This window comes from Phoenix dactylifera, unplaced genomic scaffold, assembly GCF_009389715.1.
Source record: "Phoenix dactylifera cultivar Barhee BC4 unplaced genomic scaffold, palm_55x_up_171113_PBpolish2nd_filt_p 000207F, whole genome shotgun sequence".
NCBI classification, from domain to species: domain Eukaryota; kingdom Viridiplantae; phylum Streptophyta; class Magnoliopsida; order Arecales; family Arecaceae; genus Phoenix; species Phoenix dactylifera.
Window position 1 is genome coordinate 236301 of NW_024067723.1, and position 23138 is coordinate 259438.

The 23138-nt window shown below is 39.5% G+C and overlaps 1 protein-coding gene across 4 annotated transcripts; it reads left to right on the forward strand.

Moving 5' to 3' along the window:
- Window positions 1-297: 297 nt before the first annotated feature.
- LOC103719052 lies at window positions 298-17569 on the forward strand. 4 transcript variants are annotated; one of them, XM_039117362.1, is made up of 4 exons: window positions 301-1281; window positions 1348-1412; window positions 1855-4360; window positions 15275-17569. In XM_039117362.1, exon 4 carries the CDS (start codon window positions 15345-15347, stop codon window positions 16650-16652), a length of 1308 nt encoding a protein of 435 aa, XP_038973290.1. In that variant the 5' UTR covers window positions 301-1281; window positions 1348-1412; window positions 1855-4360; window positions 15275-15344; the 3' UTR covers window positions 16653-17569. The 4 variants fall into 4 exon arrangements, with proteins under 4 accessions (XP_038973292.1, XP_038973290.1, XP_026665045.1 ...); XM_039117363.1 differs by having other exon boundaries at window positions 304-1281; window positions 1874-4360; XM_039117364.1 differs by lacking the exon at window positions 1348-1412 and having other exon boundaries at window positions 298-1281.
- Window positions 17570-23138: the final 5569 nt, after the last annotated feature.

The window sequence follows — 23138 nt, forward strand, 5'->3', positions numbered from 1 at the left end:
ATTTTGGTTAGGTTCAAATCAATTTATCATCGATTTATAATGTTGGTATTCAATAGTTTTGGCTAAGTCTAAATATACAAATTCTATTTTATAAAGACTTGATATTTAATAAACTAGACTAAATAGTTCGAACCAAATCTAAACATAAAAAATTTTATTTTATATAAAAAATATAAAAATAATAAAATATTAAAATTTGAAGATATATATATATATATATACATCGTTTGGGTTCACTTTAAATTGATTTTTAAAAATTTTGAAAACCAAAGGCGAACCATTTCTTGGGTTCAAAGTTTTTTCAAATCGACATCAAATTTGATTTTAAAAAATAATACAAATCGGACCAAAGAGGCCCGTTCTGGTCAGGTTTATAATCCAAGGGGAGGCCACCGGTTCCATGATGGGGTGGCGGTCTGCGAGCCACTTATAGAACGCCGGCACTCCCATGGCTTCCCGGCACTCTTCCGCTCTCTTTCCCTTTCCCTCTGGTGCCTCTTTAAAATCTTGAAATAGGTAGAGAAGCTGGAGAAGCGGAGATGGAAGCGAAGAATATGGCAGAAGAGAAGCCACGAGATGGGATTCGCACCCAATCCGCCAGGACATTCTCAACCTCGGGCGATCGGAGGAGAAGAAGAGGAGACGTTCCGATGGATCTCGAAGAGAAGGAGGAGGAGGATATGGGCAACTGCCGGCGAGGATGGAAGAAGAAGAAGAAGAGGAGACGGTTCGACGCCGACGGATCTTGAAGAGGTGGAGGAGGAGGAAGAAAAAGAAGAGGATTCCATCTCATGTGCCCAATTTGGGATTTTAAGCGAACTGAGCCCAAGGCCACGGACACAGTGAATAGAGCCACTCGGCCGGACCGGGCTCGAGTTGGGCTTCAATACGTAAACTTGAACCTGGCCCATTTAACTGCAAATTTCTATTTCAGGCCCGGTTCTCCAGGCTAATAATTGGTATTGGGCCGGGCAGCATATGCGGCCCCTCACTTTGAGTACGAGTGTACGACTGAAGGTACGGGGCCCCAGCATATAAGACCATCCGTTGGGGACGCCATTGAAACGACCGCTGGAGCGAGGCTGTGACGCCAAAACCCCGCTCCCTTCTCCACCGCCATTGCTGCCGGATTCGGCGATCTCCCTCTCCGTCTCGGTGACGCCACGGTTATTTTCTTTTTCAGATTTTTTATTCTTGCTGGTTCGAGTGATCCACGGTTCTTGGGGAACATCTTTTTGAGGATCGGCACTATGTGGAGAAGGATCGGGACACCACTTCTTGGTGAGTTTAATCAACTTGTTTTCATTATAGTTTGAGATGTTTGATTCTATGATTTCGGGGTTTCAGTCGTTTTTACCCAGCCATCCGGTGGCTACGGCCAGGATTCTGCTCATCCTAAGGTCATGATGAAGGTAAGTGTTTGGAATTATAGATTCTTGTTACGTTGGAGGCGTCTTGATTCGTGTCTTGCAATGTAAAGCGTTCCCTAGATTCTAATATTGACAGCTTTCTTTTTTCTCTCTTATTTTGTTAAATTTTTGTACAGTTATTCAAGATAACATACCAGTACCTGATAGATGCAATTATGACTGTTTTTTTTTTAAATGGAAAAACTTGATTTGATTCTTGGTAAACCAAGGATGAACACTGGGATATTTGACTTGGCTGGTACAATATGTTGATGTAACCTACAAAGATATTTTGCCTGGGACTTTTGTGCGTTCTACCATTGGATGTTTGTTTGGGGGATATTGTCTAATATTTGATCGTATGTTGTCTTTCAGATGCATCTTTAATTATCGGTCGTTTCCTAATCATCTTAATCTGTTTTTGATGTTGTTTATCTGCAAGTAGAAGTGATCTGTTGATGCAGGAGCGCGAGCCCAAATCATGATGGATGTACGTCGAGTTTGGATTCTTGCTTGGGAGTGCCCGAAAACACATTGGGTTCTAGCATTTAATTGGATTGAGTCTATTTTATTTTGGTCACATTGAGTCCTTTTATTTTGGATTTATTTGAGTTCTTATTTTGGGTTTGCAATTTGCTGATTTATGTTTGTAATTGAATGCCAAGTGGCATCAAAAGAGTCCATATTATGCAAGGATTGAGTCAAGTCATATTGGGTCATGTGTGGAGAATTTAATTTAGTCATGTGAGTGAAATTCAGTCCTTATGTGAGAGGATTGAGTCCATGTGTTTAAGATAGAGTCCTTGTAATTGAGTGCCATTAAGAAGGATTCCTAATGCCGTGAAGATCATCACTCATCATGTGGAGAAGTTCAACCATGAAGATCTTGCACATGTGGAAGGAATTCAGATTTCAAATTCAGTTGAAGTTCGTGACAGATTGAACACCATATAGTATTTTGCAGATTTGGGAAGCTACAGAAGTCCGATCAAGTTGATTCAAATTTTGTTGGAAAGTAGACATCCATAGCTTTTCAATGACTATAAGAACATAAAATTTGGAGATCGGATGAATTTTGAGGAGTCTCCCGAACTTCATGCTGATGCTGGTACTCGAGAAGGAGTTTGAGTCAAAGTAGGAATTGTATGCAGTTGAAGATTATCCATTTAAGCTCCAACCCGCACACAATCACGGGGTGACACTTGTCCAAGCTTTAGTTGACAAGTTGTTTAGGAAGTTTATCATTTGATTTGAATTTTAAAAAAGTATCCTTATTTGGTTTTGAGTCCAAGTAAAGTCTGGTTGTAGTCCTTATCTTTTTCAACCTTCTTTTCTATATAAAGGAAGGTATGAAGAATAAAATTCAGAGAAGAAAAGTTTTGGACGAAATTTGTGAGAAATCTCTGGGTATTCCAGTGTTCTTTCGTGAGTAGAGATTCCTCTACATGCTTGGTGAGATTCCAAGTAAGATTGGAGAGAAGGTGAGACTCCTTCCTCTCTAATGGTTGGATCTTTTGGAGGTGAGACTCTTCCATTGGTTCAATAGTTATCCTTTTTATTCTTTACTTTAATTTCTTGTTTTCTGTAGTCTTCTTCAATATCAGATTCTATTCCATTCATCTATCCCATCTACATAATTTACAGATTTTAGTTTTTCTCCGAAATCCAAATAATTCAGCCATACAATCATCTCATCCTTGTTCCCTCTTTGAATCAAGTTTTTTCTTTGTTTAAATCTTCTGGAATCATTCCATCATCACTAGCCTTTCTCCCATGTCTCCCATGATCCAAATCCCATCCTTTTTCCTTGAAAATCCACGTCCGGATCGAGTTCTACAAGTTCAGCCCTCCAGCGAGTCCTGAAATTCCTGCAAGAGTCGACCTCCCCAATCTTGAGTCGACTCCACATCGTCTCGAGTTGACTCCTTCCCCATCGAGTCGACTCCAAAGTCGGCATGAGTTGACCCCTGAGCTTCGTAGGTCGACACCGTCTGGGACAACAGAGAGCCAGTTCTCCTGATATGCTCTGCGAGTCGACCCCTTCATAACTCGAATCTCGAATGACTCTTTCATACAGTGTGCAGAGTGCTTGCTTCAGCTCCAGCTACTAAAGCCAACCAATAGATCTGTTCATACAACAATATTCCAACTTCGATCCCAACCTTGTTCGAGTCGACCCCAAGGAAACTCGAGTCGACCCCAACTGGAAAATAGAAGAAATTATCCTCTGGATTCTCTGAGAGAGCCGACCCCAACCTATCTTGAGTTGACCCCAGCCTGTCTCGAGTCGATCCCTGCTTAGCCCGAGTCGACCCCAAGCCTGCTGACAGCCTACAGCGAGTTTGCAGAAGTATTTTTCGAGGTTTCATCCTCCTTCCTTCCATCCACATGAAGTCGTAGCGTCCATTGCCATTACCAGAGGAAAGAAAAGAGGAAGAAAAAAAAACATCAAAGAGAAGTTTAGCCCTCGCCCATCATCAAGAAAAAAAAATTACAGCAATCTGCTCCCCGATCTGCGTCAAGTGGTATCAGAGCCCACTGCATTTCCTTCCGATCTGCGTCAAGTGGTATCAGAGCGAATCGATCCACAAGAGTACTAGAAGAAGATCTTCCCTCAGGAGGTAACATCCATATCTTGAACTTTCAGATCTAATTTTTGGTTTGTTGGGTAGATCTGATTGATTCATAGAAGTTAAAGGGATTTAAAATTTAGCATCTTATACTTGTTTGGAATCATACAGAAATTTCTACAGTAATAATTCTTGTTTGAGTTTGGTTTGGGGTATTTTAATTTTTGTTCTTCATCTTTGTAAACCCCATACCGTGGGAGAGTTGGAGGTTGAATGAGTGGTGTAAAAGGAAAAAAAAATATATCTGAAGTGGGTCGGATCATCGCTTGGGTGACGACCACTGGGGATTAGAGTTTGAGAAAGAAGCCTTAAGGAGGGTCGGTTCTGTTGACCCCCTAATGGATTTTGATGAATACAAAACACTAGAGTATAATTTCATTTATCTTAACAATTTAATTGAGGAATTCATGTGTTTTATTAAGAATATTGTTAAGAAATGTCTAGGCAAGTTTCCATGATTTTTATGAATTTATTAAAGAAGTTTTGAGATGAAGAAAACAGATCAGGGAAAGCCGAGACGTCTCCTGATAGTCTCAGAGACGTCTCTGGCACAAACAGGAAGAACTGGCACGTTGGGAGACGTCCCCGGCACCTGCCGAGTCGTCCCCGCGATAGCAGAGTCGACTCTCTCAGTAGCGGAGTCGACTCTCTCAGTGGCGGCAGAAAGACAGTTTTTCAAGAGATATGCGCGAGACGTCCCCACCGTACGCAGAGTCGTTCCCGCAAGTAAAAAGCAGACTTCCCGAGTCGTCCCCAAGATAGCGGAGACGGCTCTCTCAGGGTTTTTCAGAGAATGATTTTTTCGGGGATAAGGCAGCGGAGACGTCCCCTGAAAGAGCGGAGTCGACTCTCTCAGGGAATTCCAGAAGACATGTTTTTCTAAGATAAAGAAGCGGAGTCGTCCCCGAGGGAGCGGAGTCGTCCCCATGCAGAAAGTGCAAACAAGCCGAGACGTCCCCGTAAAGCGCCGAGTCGACCCCAAACAACGTAAAAAGTAAAATCTTGTAGCCGAGACGTCTCTCGTTGAAGCGGAGACGTCTCCGGAGCGCCTGGGACGCGACTGACAACTTTTTGCAGGTTGTTTTGAGTTTCAAATCTCTCTAACTTTATCTCTAACGGCTATATTTGCTTTTTGGTCTATAAAAGGGACCACTTAAGTGCTTCTCAACAACTCTTCACCAACCCAAAGCTAGATCATTTAAGAGAGAAGCAAGAGAGAGAAGTTCAAGGAAGTGAGTGCATTCAAGTGAAGAAATCAAGTGCTTTCAAGCTTCCCAAGTGATTTCAAGCTCAACCACTCTTGTGCGCTCGGGATTCAAAGCTCACACTCAAACCTACGCGATCCACATCGGAAGAATCACCATTTCCCACGCTTCCAACGGCAAAAGGATTCTTCCGGGTTCTATTGTTCATCATTGTCTTATTTGCTTATTTAGAGCTTTTTTAATCCTTTGTAAAATCTTCTATTGTGGTGCTTGTTCCAGTCAAGGGACTTGGAACAAGGGAAAGGCGTCCCAAGCCTAAGTGTAATTGGGGGTTTTAGGGTTTGTTGTTAGCCCGGTGTAAAACAACGAGTTGGGTAGTGAACTCGCAAAACTACCGTACTGTAATCGTGGATTATAGTGGAAATTCCCAACGGTGCTTTGGGGAGTGGATGTAGGAGCAGTGGAGGCTCCGAACCACTATAAAAGCTTGTGTTTGCGATTGCTTGTCTTCATAGCTTTATTTTTGTTTAGCTCATACATTTGTGAGTTCTATTTTTAAACAGTCAAAAGTTTTTAAAACACCCAATTCACCCCTCTCTTGGGTGACCATCTCTGGGCAACAAGTGGTATCAGAGCGGGTGCTCTGTGTATTTCTTGAAAGACCTAACCGTCTTAGCCAAAGATCTAGATGGCAACACCCTTTAACAATGTTCCTGCCGAGGGGCAAGCAACCAATAGACCTCCACTCTTCAATGGGACAAATTATACCTATTGGAAGACTAGAATGAGAATCTTCATTCAAGCACAAGACTATGCCTTGTGGAGGGTTATAGTCAAGGGACCACAAGAACCATCACACGTAGTTAATGGCATTCGAGTTCCCAAACCTGAGGAGGATTGGGATGAGAATGATGATAGGATGGCTCAACTCAATTCTAGAGCCATGAACTCATTATTTTGTTCTTTAGATGTAAATGAGTTCAATAGAGTCTCTACATGTAGTTCCGCTAAGGAAATATGGGATAGGCTTGAAGTTACCCACGAGGGTACAAATCAAGTCAAAGAGTCCAAAGTGAACATTCTAGTTCACAAATATGAGTTGTTTAAGATGGAACCCAATGAAACCATCACATGCATGTTTACACGCTTTACTGATATAATTAATGGTCTAAAGAGTTTGGGTAAATCTTATACTAACCCGGAGCTTGTGAGTAAAATTCTCAGGTCTTTGCCAAAAGCATGGGAAGCAAAAGTCATGGCGATCGTAGAAGCCAAAGACCTCAACACCTTGGGGCTAGAACAACTTTTGGGCTCATTAATGACGCATGAGCTCACGATGAAGCAACATGAAGATGATTTGCCAAAGAAGAAGACAATTGCACTCAAGGCTGCTTCGAGTGCGTGTGAAGAAGAAAGTAGTGAGAGTGAGGAAGAAAGTGAGGACGAGGACTTGGGTTTGATAGTTAGAAAGTTTAAAAAATTCATGAGGAAAAAGAAACCCTTCCCTAAGAAAAAGTTTGGAGGGAGAAATGATTGGGAAAAAGAAAAAGAAAAAGAAAGAGACCCAATCATATGCTATGACTGCAAGAGACCGGGACATATTCGTTCCGAATGCCCTCAACAAAAGAAGTATTTTGGAAAGAAGAAGAAGAAGGCATTGAAGGCAACATGGGATGATAATGACACATCATCCTCCGAGGAAGAGAAGGAAGAGACCGCCAATTTATGCTTCATGGCGTTCAAAGACGACGAGGTATGTCAAAACCCAACTATAAATTTTACTTTAAAAGAATTATATGAAGCTTTTCAAGAACTTATGGGTGATTGTAGTATGTTAGGAGCAAAAAATAAAGAATTAAAAGCCTCCAATCAAAAACTGAAGGAAGATATTGAAAACCTATTAATTGAAAAGGAGAGCGTTAAAAATATTAACACTACTAACCTAGAAATCAAAAATTCAAAACTTAGCATTGAAAATGAAAAGGCAAAAACACTAATTAAGGAATTAAATCTAAAAATAAAATCCCTACTCGATAATAATACCTCACTTGCACAAAATGTTGAATCTCTTAAAAAAGATAAGGAAGAACTAGTTAAAGAAAATTTGAATCTTAAGAATGAGGTACATAAGTACAAACCAATTGTTGAAAGATTCACACAAAGCTCTGAAAAATTAAATCTTATTCTTTCAAATCAAAGAGCTGTTTTCAATAAAGCCGGATTAGGATATAAAACTAACAAACAACAAAAATATCTAAAGAATTTCTTTGTAAAAGCAAAAAATGTAAAAACTGAAAAACCTACATGCTTTCATTGTGGAAAGAATGGACATAAAGCCTACTCTTGTATTCAAAGAAAGATCCAAACTAACAAGAGTACATTTGTGAAAGCTAAAAACATAACTAAAGTATGGGTGCCTAAGGGAACCAACCACACTAACCAAGGACCCAAGAAAACTTGGGTACCTAAGAGCTTCACATGATCATTTTGCAGGTATGCCTTGCAGCCGGGAATAAAAAGAGAATGTGGTATCTTGATAGTGGTTGCTCAAGGCATCTGACCGGTGACAAGAGTCTCTTCGTCACATTGGAATCAAAAGAAGGAGGAGTAGTCACATTTGGAGATAATGCTAAAGGCCGAATCATTGGTGTTGGTAAAATCTCCATATCACCCTCCTCATTTATTGATAATGTATTGTTAGTTAACGGGCTAAAACATAACTTATTAAGTATAAGTCAATTTTGTGACAAGGGCTTTAAAGTGTCATTTGAATCATCACTATGCATAATTAGTAGTCCAATTGACAATGAGATCATACTCACAGGACATAGGCATGGAAATGTTTACATGGTAGATCTTGATGATCTCACCATGAAGGATGGCCAATGTCTTGTAGCCATGAATCCCAAAGTCAATGAAATTAGTTGGTTATGGCATCGTAGGTTAGGGCATGCTAGCATGGATCTAATCTCTAAATTAATTACAAAGGATCTAGTTAAAGGACTACCAAAAATAGACTTTGAAAAGAATAAAATTTGTGCTGCATGTCAATTAGGGAAACAAACAAGAAACTCTTTCAAGTCTAAGAACATAGTCTCAACAACAAAACCCTTGGAACTAATTCACATGGACTTGTTTGGACCCACTAGAACTGCTAGTCTAGGGGGTAAGAAATTTGGTCTTGTAATTGTTGATGATTTTTCACGTTTTACATGGGTTTCATTTCTTGCACATAAAGATGAGTCCTTTCCCGCTTTTATCAAGTTTCATAATAGAGTTTCGAATGAACTCAATCTTAAACTAAAAGCAATTAGGAGTGATCATGGTACCGAGTTTGAAAATCAGCACTTTGAAAAGTTTTGTGACGAAAATGGTATCAATCATAATTTCTCGGCACCTAGGACACCCCAACAAAATGGGGTGGTAGAGAGGAAGAATCGCACACTAGCAGATATGGCTCGTACCATGTTGTGCGAATCGGATCTACCAAAATATTTCTGGGCTGAAGCAATAAATACTGCATGTCACATTTTGAACCGTGCATTAGTTAGGTCCATCTTGAAGAAAACACCTTATGAGTTAATAAAAGGTAAGAAACCAAATATAAGCTATTTTCATGTTTTCGGTTGTCGATGCTTTATTTTAAATAATGGAAAGGACAATCTAAGCAAATTTAGTGCTAAATCAGATGAGGGGATCTTCTTAGGTTATTCCTCATCTAGTAGAGCATACAGGGTCTTCAACAAGAGAACTCTCGTTGTTGAAGAATCCATTCATGTTGTTTTTGATGAAGCTAATGGAGATTCTTCTAGAAAAGAAGAAGATGGTGATGCAGGTATACTTGAAGACCGAATGAAGGAATTCTCCATACAAGACAAACAACATGAGGATGAGATCAAAGAAGATACAAATCAACAAGATGAAGAAGATCAACCTCCATCAAGAAATCAAGATCTTCCTAAGGAATGGAGGTATGCACATGGTCATCCAAAGGATCTAATCCTTGGTGATCCTTTACAAGGTATAAGAACTAGATCCTCTCTAAGAAATACTAGTAATTATCTTGCTTTCGTTTCACAAATAGAGCCTAAATCACTAGAAGAAGCTGAAAAAGATGATAATTGGATGAATGCTATGCAAGAGGAATTAAACCAATTTGAAAGAAATGAAGTTTGGACTTTAATGAAAAGACCTCCTAATGTTTCAATTATAGGCACCAAGTGGGTGTATAGAAATAAACTAGATGAAGATGGAATAGTAATAAGAAACAAAGCTAGGCTAGTGGCCAAAGGATATAATCAGGAGGAAGGAATAGATTTTGATGAAACTTTTGCTCCTGTTGCTACGTTAGAGGCTATTAGACTACTTTTGGCATATGCATGCTTCATGGATTTTAAACTCTATCAAATGGATGTAAAAAGTGCTTTTTTAAATGGCTATATAATGGAGGAAGTTTATGTAGGACAACCTCCAGGTTTTGAAAATCACTTACATCCAGATTATGTGTATAAATTGCATAAAGCATTGTATGGACTTAAGCAAGCCCCTAGGGCATGGTATGAAAGATTAAGTAATTTCCTAATTGAAAACAAATTTAAGAGAGGAAATGTAGACAAAATCCTCTTTATTAAAAGAAAAGGAAATGACTTATTGCTTGTACAAATTTATGTGGATGATATAATTTTTGGTGCTACTAATGATAGTCTTTGTCAAGAGTTTGCCAAGCTTATGCAGGGAGAATTTGAAATGAGCATGATGGGTGAGCTCAACTTCTTCCTTGGGCTACAAATAAAACAATCAGAGGAAGGCATCTTCATCAGTCAGTCCAAATACATCAAGGAAATGTTGGAAAAATTCAAGATGAAGGATGCAAAGGAAATCAGCACACCCATGGGCTCAAGTTGCAAGCTTGACAAAGATGAAAAAGGTAAAAGTATAGACTGCAAATTGTACAGAGGTATGATAGGCTCTCTACTTTACCTTACTGCTAGTAGACCAGATATATTATTCAGTGTTTGTATGTGTGCTAGATACCAAGCATGTCCTAAGGAATCACACTTGCAAGCTGTTAAAAGAATTTTTAGATATCTAGTAGGGACATCTAATGTAGGCTTATGGTATTCTAAACAATCTGACATAAATTTAATTGCTTATTCCGATGCTGATTTTGCCGGGTGCAAACTCGACAGAAAAAGCACAAGTGGCACATGTCAATTTTTGGGTGCTAATTTGGTTTCTTGGTTTAGCAAGAAACAAAATTCAGTTGCCTTGTCCACAGCTGAGGCTGAGTACATAGCAGCTGGAAGCTGTTGTGCCCAAGTTCTTTGGATTAAGCAACAACTTGAAGACTTCGGTATCAAAATGGATAATATACCAATTAAGTGTGATAATACAAGTGCAATTAATTTAACAAAAAATCCTGTTCAACACTCTAAGTCAAAGCATATAGAGATTAGGCATCATTTTATTAGGGATCATGTGCTGAAAAATGATGTGATGATTGAATATATATGCACTGAAAATCAATTGGCCGATATCTTTACAAAGCCCCTTTGTAAAGATAGATTCAACTTCTTAAGGAATGCCTTGAGCTTGTATGATCCTAGCAAATGAATTGAACTTGTATTGCATTGCTTTGCTACTCAAACTAGTAATCCACCTCAAGGTGAACATAAGTGAAAAACATGAATTTATCTAAGCTAAATGACGAACTGTTTGACTTTCCGGAGGATGGTTACCCTCCTTTGGACTCTTCATGGAGATATTTTCAGAGCCTATTTCATAGGTATTCGAAATTTGGTCAAACATTCCTCATTTCAATATTAATAATTCAAAAATCATTATCAAATTATTATAGGATGTATTATTAAGGGGAAGGATCACAAACAAATTCACTCTGAGTTTATCAAAAGAGATCATGTTGATTAGGATGATTAAACAAAAATTGGGAAAAGATAGAATTCAGTCTAAAATTTTTCAGTGCCGGAGACGTCTCTGGCAAATCGCAGAGACGTCCCCCCAGGCGAGACGTCTCGCCTTAGTCGCGGAGACGTCTCGGGGACCGAACTAGGTCTTTTAAAATAAGTGAAACAGCTCGAGCCGACCCGAGCTATCTTCTCTCATCCCCGACCAAAACCAAAAACCCTAGCCTCCGCTTGTTCTCCATCACAAACCCTAGCCTCCTTCTCCACATTTTCCTAGGATTTCCACTCAATGGCACCCAAAAGAGCTAGGAGGACCGGTGGAAGGCGACCTAGGGCAGCGGCCGACGGTGAGGAACGGAGGGAAGAACCTTCTGCGCCGTCTCCTCCGGTTGCTCCGCCAACCACGACCATCTCCTGTGCAAATCGCACAGTCACGATCGGTAGGTACATAGATTTTGCCTTTTTAGATAATGAGGGGTTCTCTATTGGAGAGAGACTCCGAGCCCAAGGGTGGGAGCACCTTTGCACCCTCAATACCTCGACCTACCCCGGCCTAGTTAGAGAACTTTTTAGCAATATGGCATTAGGGGACTTAGGGTACACTGCATATGTCCGGGGGACATTAGTAGAAATTAATGAGGATGTCCTATCCACTGTTTTACAAATCCCTAAGGACGGTGAGGCTCCAACCTCACATCCCCAAAGGGAAATAGCCCTAAATTTAATTTTAGGAAGAGAGGACTGCGGCCCTCTTGATGTTGTCAATTCCCAAGACCTAAATGCAGAGATGAGATTACTTCTAAGTATTGTCAACAGGGTCTTGTTTCCTAAAACCGGCCGCTTCGATTTTGTTTCGGAGCGAGACCTAGTTGTTATGCATCATATCCTACTAGGGATTCCTCTAAACCTCTCTAGACTTATGTTAAACTATATTGCACTATGTCATAGGTATTCTAGGTTTAGTATACCCTATGGCATGATCTTTACCTTAGTATTCAAACACTTTAAGGTTCACATTCCCGAAAATGAACCTGCAAAGCCCTTGAGAAACACCGACTATTACAATGAGGGCACAATGAGAAGAATGGAGTTTCATAAGATAGATGGATCTTGGGTCAAAGTTCCAAAAAGAAAAGCACAAACCCTAGAGCCTGAGATCCCACATCACGAGTCTGACCATCACTCTCCTCCACCTAGCCACGTGGATTTCCCTGATATACCCTCCAGCTCAGCTGGACCTTCCACATCCATGCCACCACCTCCTCCAGTCAGTGGGCCTTCCTTCCTATCAGAGGATCAGATGCGCACCTTAGCATCTGTCATTTGCCAGCAGATGAGGGAGGAGATGAGATCCATGATCTCCACTGAGTTGGCCCCCATCAGAGCTTCACATGAAGGGCTTCTACAAGAGCTGAAGGAAGTTAGAGCTCAAATTGAAGCTACAACGCAAGAAATAATTGGTGTGGGTGCCACCCAAACAATCAGATCAATTGAGCTCAAGGACAGCTTGAAGACCATTTCCAAGAGTCTCAAAGAGTTGACAAGCCCAGGAGGCAACGTGGGCACCTTGGTTGCCCAACTCAGAGGAAGAATTGAAATGGCAACCATAGAATTTGAAGCACTTGTGGCAGCCTTCCACAAGTCACAGGGAGATCAATTTAAGACCCTAATGGATTCCATCAATGCATTCATAGATGCAGCTTGTAAGGTTTACGAGCAACGTCGCCGATGAGGGACATCTTGTAGGATCTTCTTTTTGTAAACCCTAGGCTATTTTGAAACACTTCTTGTATTAAGAAATCAATACTTGTAATGATTTCTTCTCTTGACTATGTACTGACTTCAAAGGTTCACAATGATACATGAATACAATCTCTTTTGAAAACTTTGTGTACATTGCCAACTCTGTGTATATGTTTCTGTGATTGTGTATGTGATTTTGTGATGTGCCATAAAAATCTTATCACATACCTTGAGTGTTCAAATTTGATACAAAGAAACAATGCACATAAAACAGGGGGAGCACATCTTGTGATAACAACGTTAAACAAAAAGATGAGTCTAAAATGAATTCCAAAACTAAGGGGGAGTGATATGAATGACTGAATTCATTAATAGAAATGACTTGGACAGGGGGAGCACAACTTGAATATCCTTGAGTGGTTCATGGAAATATGCTGAATCTTACTAGGAAGTATGCTTTAAGCACCTACAGATAATTTGTCCCCTTCATTGTTGATGACAAAAAGGGGGAGTAGATATATAGATAAGGGGAGTAGAACCATAGAACCAATATGGATAAGGGGAGTAGAACCAATATGGATACATTGGAATGCAAAATACAAAATTCATGCTTAAAAGTTGAATTAGAAGAGATAAAAATGAAGAATATTGGCTTTAAGATAATTGCCCTTCTGGAAAAGAAAGGGGGAGTCAAAAAGAACTTAGCTTTCAATTATCTTTAGCATCAATATTTCATTTCACATTGTATCTAGTTCTAATCAAAACATTATACCTGTACATCTGAGCAAATACTGTGTATATGTTTAAATTTCGAATTTTGCATATACTCAGTGTTTTGTCATCATCAAAAAGGGGGAGATTGTTGACCCCCTAATGGATTTTGATGAATACAAAACACTAGAGTATAATTTCATTTATCTTAACAATTTAATTGAGGAATTCATGTGTTTTATTAAGAATATTGTTAAGAAATGTCTAGGCAAGTTTCCATGATTTTTATGAATTTATTAAAGAAGTTTTGAGATGAAGAAAATAGATCAGGGAAAGCCGAGACGTCTCCTGATAGTCTCAGAGACGTCTCTGGCACAAACAGGAAGAACTGACACGTTGGGAGACGTCCCCGGCACCTGCCGAGTCGTCCCCGCGATAGCAGAGTCGACTCTCTCAGTAGCGGAGTCGACTCTCTCAGTGGCGGCAGAAAGACAGTTTTTCAAGAGATATGCGCGAGACGTCCCCACCGTACGCGGAGTCGTCCCCGCAAGTAAAAAGCAGACTTCCCGAGTCGTCCCCAAGATAGCGGAGACGGCTCTCTCAGGGTTTTCCAGAGAATAATTTTTTCGGTGATAAGGCAGCGGAGACGTCCCCTGAAAGAGCGGAGTCGACTCTCTCAGGAAATTCCAGAAGACATATTTTTCTAAGATAAAGAAGCGGAGTCGTCCCCGAGGGAGCGGAGTCGTCCCCATGCAGAAAGTGCAAACAAGCCGAGACGTCCCCGTAAAGCGCCGAGTCGACCCCAAACAACGTAAAAAGTAAAATCTTGTAGCCGAGACGTCTCTCGTTGAAGCGGAGACGTCTCCGGAGCGCCTGGGACGCGACTGACAACTTTTTGCAGGTTGTTTTGAGTTTCAAATCTCTCTAACTTTATCTCTAACGGCTATATTTGCTTTTTGGTCTATAAAAGGGACCACTTAAGTGCTTCTCAACAACTCTTCACCAACCCAAAGCTAGATCATTTAAGAGAGAAGCAAGAGAGAGAAGTTCAAGGAAGTGAGTGCATTCAAGTGAAGAAATCAAGTGCTTTCAAGCTTTCCAAGTGATTTCAAGCTCAACCACTCTCGTGCGCTCGGGATTCAAAGCTCACACTCAAACCTACGCGATCCACATCGGAAGAATCACCATTTCCCACGCTTCCAACGGCAAAAGGATTCTTCCGGGTTCTATTGTTCATCATTGTCTTATTTGCTTATTTAGAGCTTTTTTAATCCTTTGTAAAATCTTCTATTGTGGTGCTTGTTCCAGTCAAGGGACTTGGAACAAGGGAAAGGCGTCCCAAGCCTAAGTGTAATTGGGGGTTTTAGAGTTTGTTGTTAGCCCGGTGTAAAACAACGAGTTGGGTAGTGAACTCGCAAAACTACCGTACTGTAATCGTGGATTATAGTGGAAATTCCCAACGGTGCTTTGGGGAGTGGATGTAGGAGCAGTGGAGGCTCCGAACCACTATAAAAGCTTGTGTTTGCGATTGCTTGTCTTCATAGCTTTATTTTTGTTTAGCTCATACATTTGTGAGTTCTATTTTTAAACAGTCAAAAGTTTTTAAAACACCCAATTCACCCCCCTCTTGGGTGACCATCTCTGGGCAACAGGTTCATTCCTTGGGTGACGGCCAAAGGGTTTTATTATCTCTGATTTTGTTGCTGATCCTATTACACCATCATGAGGACAAGATGTCGCTATCCCTACTATGAAGATCGACGTTATCCCTACAATGTTGATCGACGCCGTTCCTATTACGATGATCGTTGCCATCCCTATAATGATGATCAACAACTAGAAGAAGATTGGTGGGTTAAACTTAGGTATCAACTCCACCAAAATGCTATCTTGTTAGAGAAGTTGGATCGTTCGGAGGTGCGTCAACGACAACAAGGTATTCTCCCTCCCAAACGATCTGAAATTTTTGCAAATAGAGTTATATTTCCGAAGCAAGGAACAACAAAATCCAGCAAAAAAATAATGAGTCTCATGCCGCAAAGAAGAGGCAAACCCGATTGCTCCAAGTGTGGTGGCCGAGGGCACCTCGCTGATTTTTGTCCCAATAAGGATCAGCAGATATTCGAAGAAGATCTTGATGCTGAAAATTCAGCAGCACCATCTGAAGACGTCCCTGCCACTGCAATCCCTTCCCCTTCCCCTAAAGTTCTCCCTCGACCTGCTAAGGTTGACGACGAGGAAGACAACGAGGAAGAAGAAATTTCAGAGGTGATACTATCTATATCTGAACCTATTTTAATTGAATTTCTTGATGTAACTTTAGAAGAATTGCCCGAGGAAGATAGTTCACAAGATTCAGCAGAGATCAACCTTGAATTCGGAACCACGCATGCATCGATTGTTATGAAAGATGGTTCTGAAATTTTAAAAGAAGTATCATCTGATTTCGAAGTGGGTGATTTGATCCTTACTTGGCACCAAGAGGAACAAACCAGCGAAAAGGAAGCAACCATGTTCGCATCGGTTGGTTCTAAAATTTTAGAAGCTGATGCGGAGGGTGCTGCAAGTTCAGAGGGCAGCAGCGATGAGCTTCCATTCCAAACAGAGGCGAGCATGGAGGTTCTCCATAAAACTGAGATCATGCTCGCATTGGATCTCCAGAAGACCGATTCTAAAATTTCAGCAGAGCATGCAATTTGTCTCGCCCCAACAGCACAGTGGGCGCCCCCTTCAACCGTGGACCAATGCTTGCCATGCATCAGCCTCGCGCGTACCAGTCAAGCGTGTGCACCCACATCAGAGTGCGCAGCGGTTAGCCGAGTCATTCATCCAAGCAACCAGCGCCCATGCAGTAGACCAATTTCACTTGGGCTAGAAATTTTCAACTCAGCTCCACCTCGACGGAGTCGAGTTCTTTCTCAGCAGGGAGGAATTGATGCAGGAGCGCGAGCCCAAATCATGATGGATGTACGTCGAGTTTGGATTCTTACTTGGGAGTGCCTGAAAACACATTGGGTTCGTAATTTCTAGCATTTAATTGGATTGAGTCTATTTTATTTTGGTCACATTGAGTCATTTTATTTTGGATTTATTTGAGTTCTTATTTTAGGTTTGCAATATGCTGATTTATGTTTGTAATTGAATGCCAAGTGGCATCAAAAGAGTCCATGTTATGCAAGGATTGAGTCAAGTCATATTGGGTCATGTGTGGAGAATTTAGTTTAGTCATGTGAGTGAAATTGAGTCTATATGTGAGAGGATTGAGTCCATGTGTTTAAGATAGAGTCCTTGTAATTGAGTGCCATTACGAAGGATTCCTAATGCCGTGAAGATCATCACTCATCACGTGGAGAAGTTCAACCATGAAGATCTTTCACATGTGGAAGGAATTCAGATTTCAAATCCAGTTGAAGTTCGTGACAGATTGAACATATAGCATTTTACAGATTTTGGAAGCTACAGAAGTCCGATCAAGTTGATTCAAATTTTGTTGGAAAGTAGACATCCATAGCTTTCCAATGACTATAAGAACATAAAATTTGGAGATCGGATGAATTTTGAGGAGTCTTCCAAACTTCATGCTGATGCTGGTACTCGAGAAGGAGTTTGAGTCAAAGTAGGAATTGTATGCGGTTGAAGATTATCCATTTAAGCTCCAATCCACACACAATCACGGGGTGACACTTGTCCAACCTTTAGTTGACAAGTTGTTTAGGAAGTTTATCATTTGATTTGAATTTTAAAAAAAGTATCCTTATTTGGTTTTGAGTCCAAGTAAAGTCTGGTTGTAGTTCTTATCTTTTCCAACCTTCTTTTCTATATAAAGGAAGGTATGAAGAATAAAATTCAGAGAAGAAAAGTTTTGGACGAAATTTGTGAGAAATCTCTGGGTATTCCAGTGTTCTTTCGTGAGGAGAGATTCCTCTACATGCTTGGTGAGATTCCAAGTAAGATTGGAGAGAAGGTGAGACTCCTTCCTCTCTAATGGTTGGATCTTTTGGACGTAAGACTCTTCCATTGGTTCAATAGTTATCCTTTTTATTCTTTACTTTAATTTCTTGTTTTCTGTAGTCTTCTTCAATATTAGATTCTATTCCATTCATCTATCCCATCTACATAATTTATAGATTTTAGTTTTCTCCGAAATCCAAATAATTCAGCCATACAATCATCTCATCCTTGTTCCCTCTTTGAATCAAGTTTTTTCTTTGTTTAAATCTTCTGGAATCATTCCATCATCATCTAGCCTTTCTCCCACGTCTCCCACGATCCAAATCCCATCCTTTTTCCTTGAAAATCCACGTTCGGATCGAGTTCTACAAGTTCAGCCCGCCAGCGAGTCCCGAAACTCTTGCAAGAGTCGACCTCCCCGATCTCGAGTCGTCTCCACATCGTCTCGAGTCGACTCCTTCCCCATCGAGTCGACTCCAAAGTCGGCACGAGTCGACCCCAGAGCTTCGCAGGTCGACACCATTTGGGACAACAGAGAGCCAGTTCTCCTTATACGCTCTGCGAGTCGACCCCTTCATAACTCGAGTCGACCCCAACTAGAAGATAGAAGAAATTATCCCCTGGATTCTCTGAGAGAGCCGACCCCAGCCTGTCTCGAGTCGACCCCTGCTTAGCCCGAGTCGACCCCAAGCCTGCTGACGGCCTACAACGAGTTTGCAGAAGTATTTTTCGAGGTTTCATCCTCCTTCCTTCCATCCGCATGAAGTCGTAGCGTCCATTGCCATTACCAGAGGAAAGAAAAGAGGAAGAAAAAAAACATCAAAGAGAAGTTTAGCCCTCGCCCATCATCAAGAAAAAAAAATTACAGCAATCCGCTCCCCGATCTGCGTCAAGTGGTATCAGAGCCCACTGCATCTCCTTCCGATCTGCGTCAAGTGGTATCAGAGCTCACTGCATCTCCTTCCGATCTGCGTCATCTGTTAATTAGAACAAAGTGATCTTTATTTGAAATGTCAAGACTGGAGTAATTCCATTCCTTGCTCTTCTCTTAATGACGTGTTTTAGGATTAGGGATGGAAGAACAATAGAACGATGGGTGCATGAATCTCTATTTTGAATTTGTGTTAGGTTTGTATTGCTAACTTTATTTTCTATCTCATTCTATATTTTTTTAGTTTCCACAATTGTCTGATTTCCATATGTAAACTTTTCTTTGAAGCTTGTGTTTCTCATTTTGTATTTTGACTTTGGGATTATTTTATTTTCCTGTATATTGCGTTTCATATTTTATTATTATTATATTGTACTTTTTAGTTGTTTATGGCATATTAGTAATTTAGTATGTTTACTTTCCCAAATTCATTTTAGTAATTTTTTGTCTTTTAGTTGGTTTTCTTTTGTTCTTATTACTGCTTTTGTGTATTCAATTTTTGGTTTATTTTTAAATTTTAATTATTTAGTTTTTTAAATTCATTTTCTAGCATGTTATTTTTCTTGTGAATGAAGCTTTGCTTATGCATGGAATACTGAGAAAATGCAGTCATTTTTTGCTGATTCTATAGTGGATTTTTATATTTTGCTAGTTATGAAATGGACAAACAAAAGCTTTTTCTTAAATGAAGCTTATCGATTTTTTTTTGTTTACCTTGGAATTGGGAAGGTTTCATTTGTGTTTAACTTGGAAGCCAGTGGTTTCATTAGGAATCAAAATTGAAATGGCAGGTGTGATGCAATTGTCATTCTCTCAAGCAGAAATTATGAACAAGTTGATGTAGTCATGAAGAAATTTTTGCTCATCCAGCCTTCCAATAAGGGCACAAATGAGCTGAGCTGAGCCAAGTATCAGGATGCTCAGGCTCAGCTTGGTATATACCAGAGCTCGGCTTGAGCTCAAGCACTTACTAACTTAAAGTTCAAGCTTGGCTTTTTATTGTGCTGAGATCAGCTTCCTTTCTTTTTTTGCCTTGCAAACAGCTCATGTTCAGGCTCAGCTCATTTGAGTGAAGCTTTTGAAACTGTTTGAGCGCACCTCATTTTCCATCCAAGCTGAGCCAGAACAATTTGTTGTTCAATCCTGAGCAGCTTACGAGCAGCTTGGATTGTTTCCGGCCCTACTGTCGATTTGCTAGTATCAGAAGGTACAAAACGAGCTGGACTCCATGATAGTTTCCCAACTGGTGTGGAGACCCTGAGGAAAGGACTTCAAATTTTTGATGGAAGAAAGGGATTTTGAAATTGTGAAAGTATAGTGACAGAGTACAAAAATGGATACTCTGTAAACATAGGTAAGATTCATGCTGAAAATAAGAATGGTTACTTTGACGGAATTATGTACTTGAGATGGGAAAGAATACTGAAGAAACTACTAAACCGACTTGAAGGGAAAGCCAGAATCTTGTTGATTATGCTTTAACTGGTTTTAATGTGGTGGTTCTTATCATAATCCTTTCAAATGCCATCTAATCAAAATAGTGCATTTCTCTTTCAAGAAAAATCTAAATAGTGCACTGATCTTATTAGAACAAACAGAGCAAAACAAATAAACCAAAATCTATTCACTTTGAGATGTTGATAGCAGGAAAGCTGGAATTGCATATATTACCCTACCTGAACATACAACAGAACTGCATTACTGCTTTTAACGATCAATGGCCGGTAAATGCTGAATGTGATGGTTCTTTAATGAAAAAAGTTGAATAGCCCATGAATTTGTACATATTTTTATTTTTCATGTATAATTAAATGGTTGTAATTTACACTACTGATATTTGCTATAGAATAGCTTTATATCTGCTGCTAGGGCACAGTATCATAAGAAAAAAGCAGCTGATATGAAGACATTGTTTTTTTTTTTTTGGTTGGTTTGGTGGAGGCGGTTATTGAGGTTGCTGGTGCTTGATTGGCGATCTTCCAGCACAGGCTTCAAATGTTTCTTTTTTAATAAAAGGGTCTTATAGTTTGTGTCTTTGTGAAACCCTTCTCGAAGTGCTTGCATTGGAGCTAATAACTAGTTGCCCATGGAATAACTCACTTTTAGAATGTCTGAATTTTTGTATGTTGTATACAGGTTACCTTTTTGCTACTTTCCGTACTTGTAAGCTGTCTGCTTATGTAAAATGGATCTTGTTACCTTTCTATGGTTTTGTATGCATGCTTGTTTCTGTACTGTGTTTTGTTATTGGAATGGCTATATTTGTAAACAATATCGCTGAAGTGAAATATTGCTTGCTTTGCTTCATATAGGCAAGCGCAATGAAAATCAAGTTGTGAACTCATTCATTTGGGGTATTTCTTGAATGAGAAGCAGCAATTTTCAATTTTCCTATCAAACAGTACAAATGAATGTGATTGTTTGAATTGTTCTATGTCTTTAAGTGGTTGTATACGGATCAAAATCTTGACAATTTATTATCCTCTTCTCTATTTACAATTTTTATCCTTACCATCCTTTGCTTTTGTCAATTAAGTTGCTCTATGGATGGTATAGTAATAAGATGCAGTCAACTTTCTTTGGAACAAAAGTCATGTCCCAAGCCCATTTGCTTGCTAAGTTTGTTGAGTGAGAAGCAATTTCCTGTCATGTTTGTTCGGAAACACAGAGTGTGGTCTTTTTGTTTATTGTATAGCTTGAATGGTTGAATACAAATCATGGCCATATACTCCTACTTTAGCTGGATTTGATGCATTTAGTTTCTTCTGTGAAAGACTTTGCATTTTGACGGTCGAGTTATGGAGAAATGTCATTTGTAATGTGGTTGTCCAAATTACTTCTTTTGAGTCGTCAAAAGATCTTTTGTTTGTTTGAGATGAGCAAGTGTTTGGCTGGTTCCATGTTCTTCCTTTTTCTATTGGTGCACTATATGTGATAATTTTACTTGCCTTTATTTAGTCACTGGACAACATCCTTTTAAATATCTTGTGGAAGAAGCGTTGCTCCATGGAATGCTAATAAGATGCGATTTATATTTTCTGGGACTATTTCTGAGTTTAATATATGATGTCATGCTTGTTCTGAAATGAAAAGGTGAAGCATATTCTGGTTATTTCATTTCCTTGTGAGTCAGTAGGAAAAATTCTGTTTGAGCTTAAGAATGGCATGCAGGAACTAAATCTCTGGCTCAACCTTCCTTCATGATAGCCAATGCCTTGGTCTGCTAAGGCTTCTCCTTGAAAGCCTCATTAAACATTTGAGGATTGGAAAGCTGTTCCTGCTCAGAATGTTCATCATCAAACCATTGCAGTCAATTCCATTATCCTTTAATTTGGTTTCGCAGTTATAGCATGAAATAAAAGTGAGGCTAACTTTTTAAGAAAAAAGAGGAATTGAAGCTGCTGTACTCTTACTGTGCTACTGGAAACAAAAATTTTTAATGAATGAGAGTATAAATTATGGCATGTAATCTGAATAATAGTTGTTTTGGAACTTTCATTTTAGACTGGTAAATTAACAAACTGGTTATGGTCACCTACTTCTAAATATGGAAGAAGAAATTTATAAATCTTGAGATCTAAGCGCGAGGTTGTGTGCTTTTGTAAGAGGCCATAGCCATTGGAGATTCATTGTTCGAAATTGTATGAGAGGGAAAATCCTTATTCACCATCCATTTCTTCATTATTCTACTTCTTTTAAACTTCAATTCTGGTTTTGTGCTTCCCCAACCCAATTGTCTTGACACTAGGATGCAGGTCCTGTGTCTTTACACTTGTGAGTTTAACAATGGGGAATACAGTTTAACATGTGGTATATGTGAAAATGGTCATGACAGGTATGGTCCTTATTTGCTACATTTTGGAGAAATCAAAGTTATGATTTCTTATGTGTTTATAATAGTTATCCATGGTCTTTATTTCTTACTTATTTTATTTATTTGTAATTTTTTGAGTCCTGTTGTTGCTGTATTCTGATTCTAATATTATTATCAGGCATTTCATCCTCGTGTCCTTCAAGCGGTCAATAATTTTCATTGTGACCACTGTTGAGAGTCTTAGGCCACATCAAGTATGAGCCTTGCCTTTGAACTTTTTACCTCCTTTCTTGTTCTTTGCTATATAGTTATCTATTGACTTATTGAAGAGAAATTTCCTGCAATGCCAATTGTGGATGCCAGAATTTATTTTTTTTTTTCATATCAAGACGGTCTAATCTGCCCACCATTATCATCGCTTGTTAAATGGTCTGCATCCTTTTCATTTTTTATATATCATGTACCTTTCATTAGCAAATGTACACAGCTAATTAACTCGAGCAATTGAAATGATAATGCTTGCCAAAGAGAGAGAATTCATCATAGTTTTCGGTCCATCTTGACCATGATATTTTATTGAAATGTAAATACTCAAAATGCAGCATTCTTAAGAGTTACATAGCACTTCCTTTTTGGGTCTCATCATCTTGTTGAAGTCCAAATAGTTTGTTTGCAAATTCTTGGTTAATCATAGTTACAAGAGAATAATGTGTATATGTACGGACACGCACACACATATGTATGTATGTGTGTGTGTATGTAAGTATGGTAATTATGTATGCGGTGCCTTGTTTCTAATCGCTTTCATTGACTAGGAAAA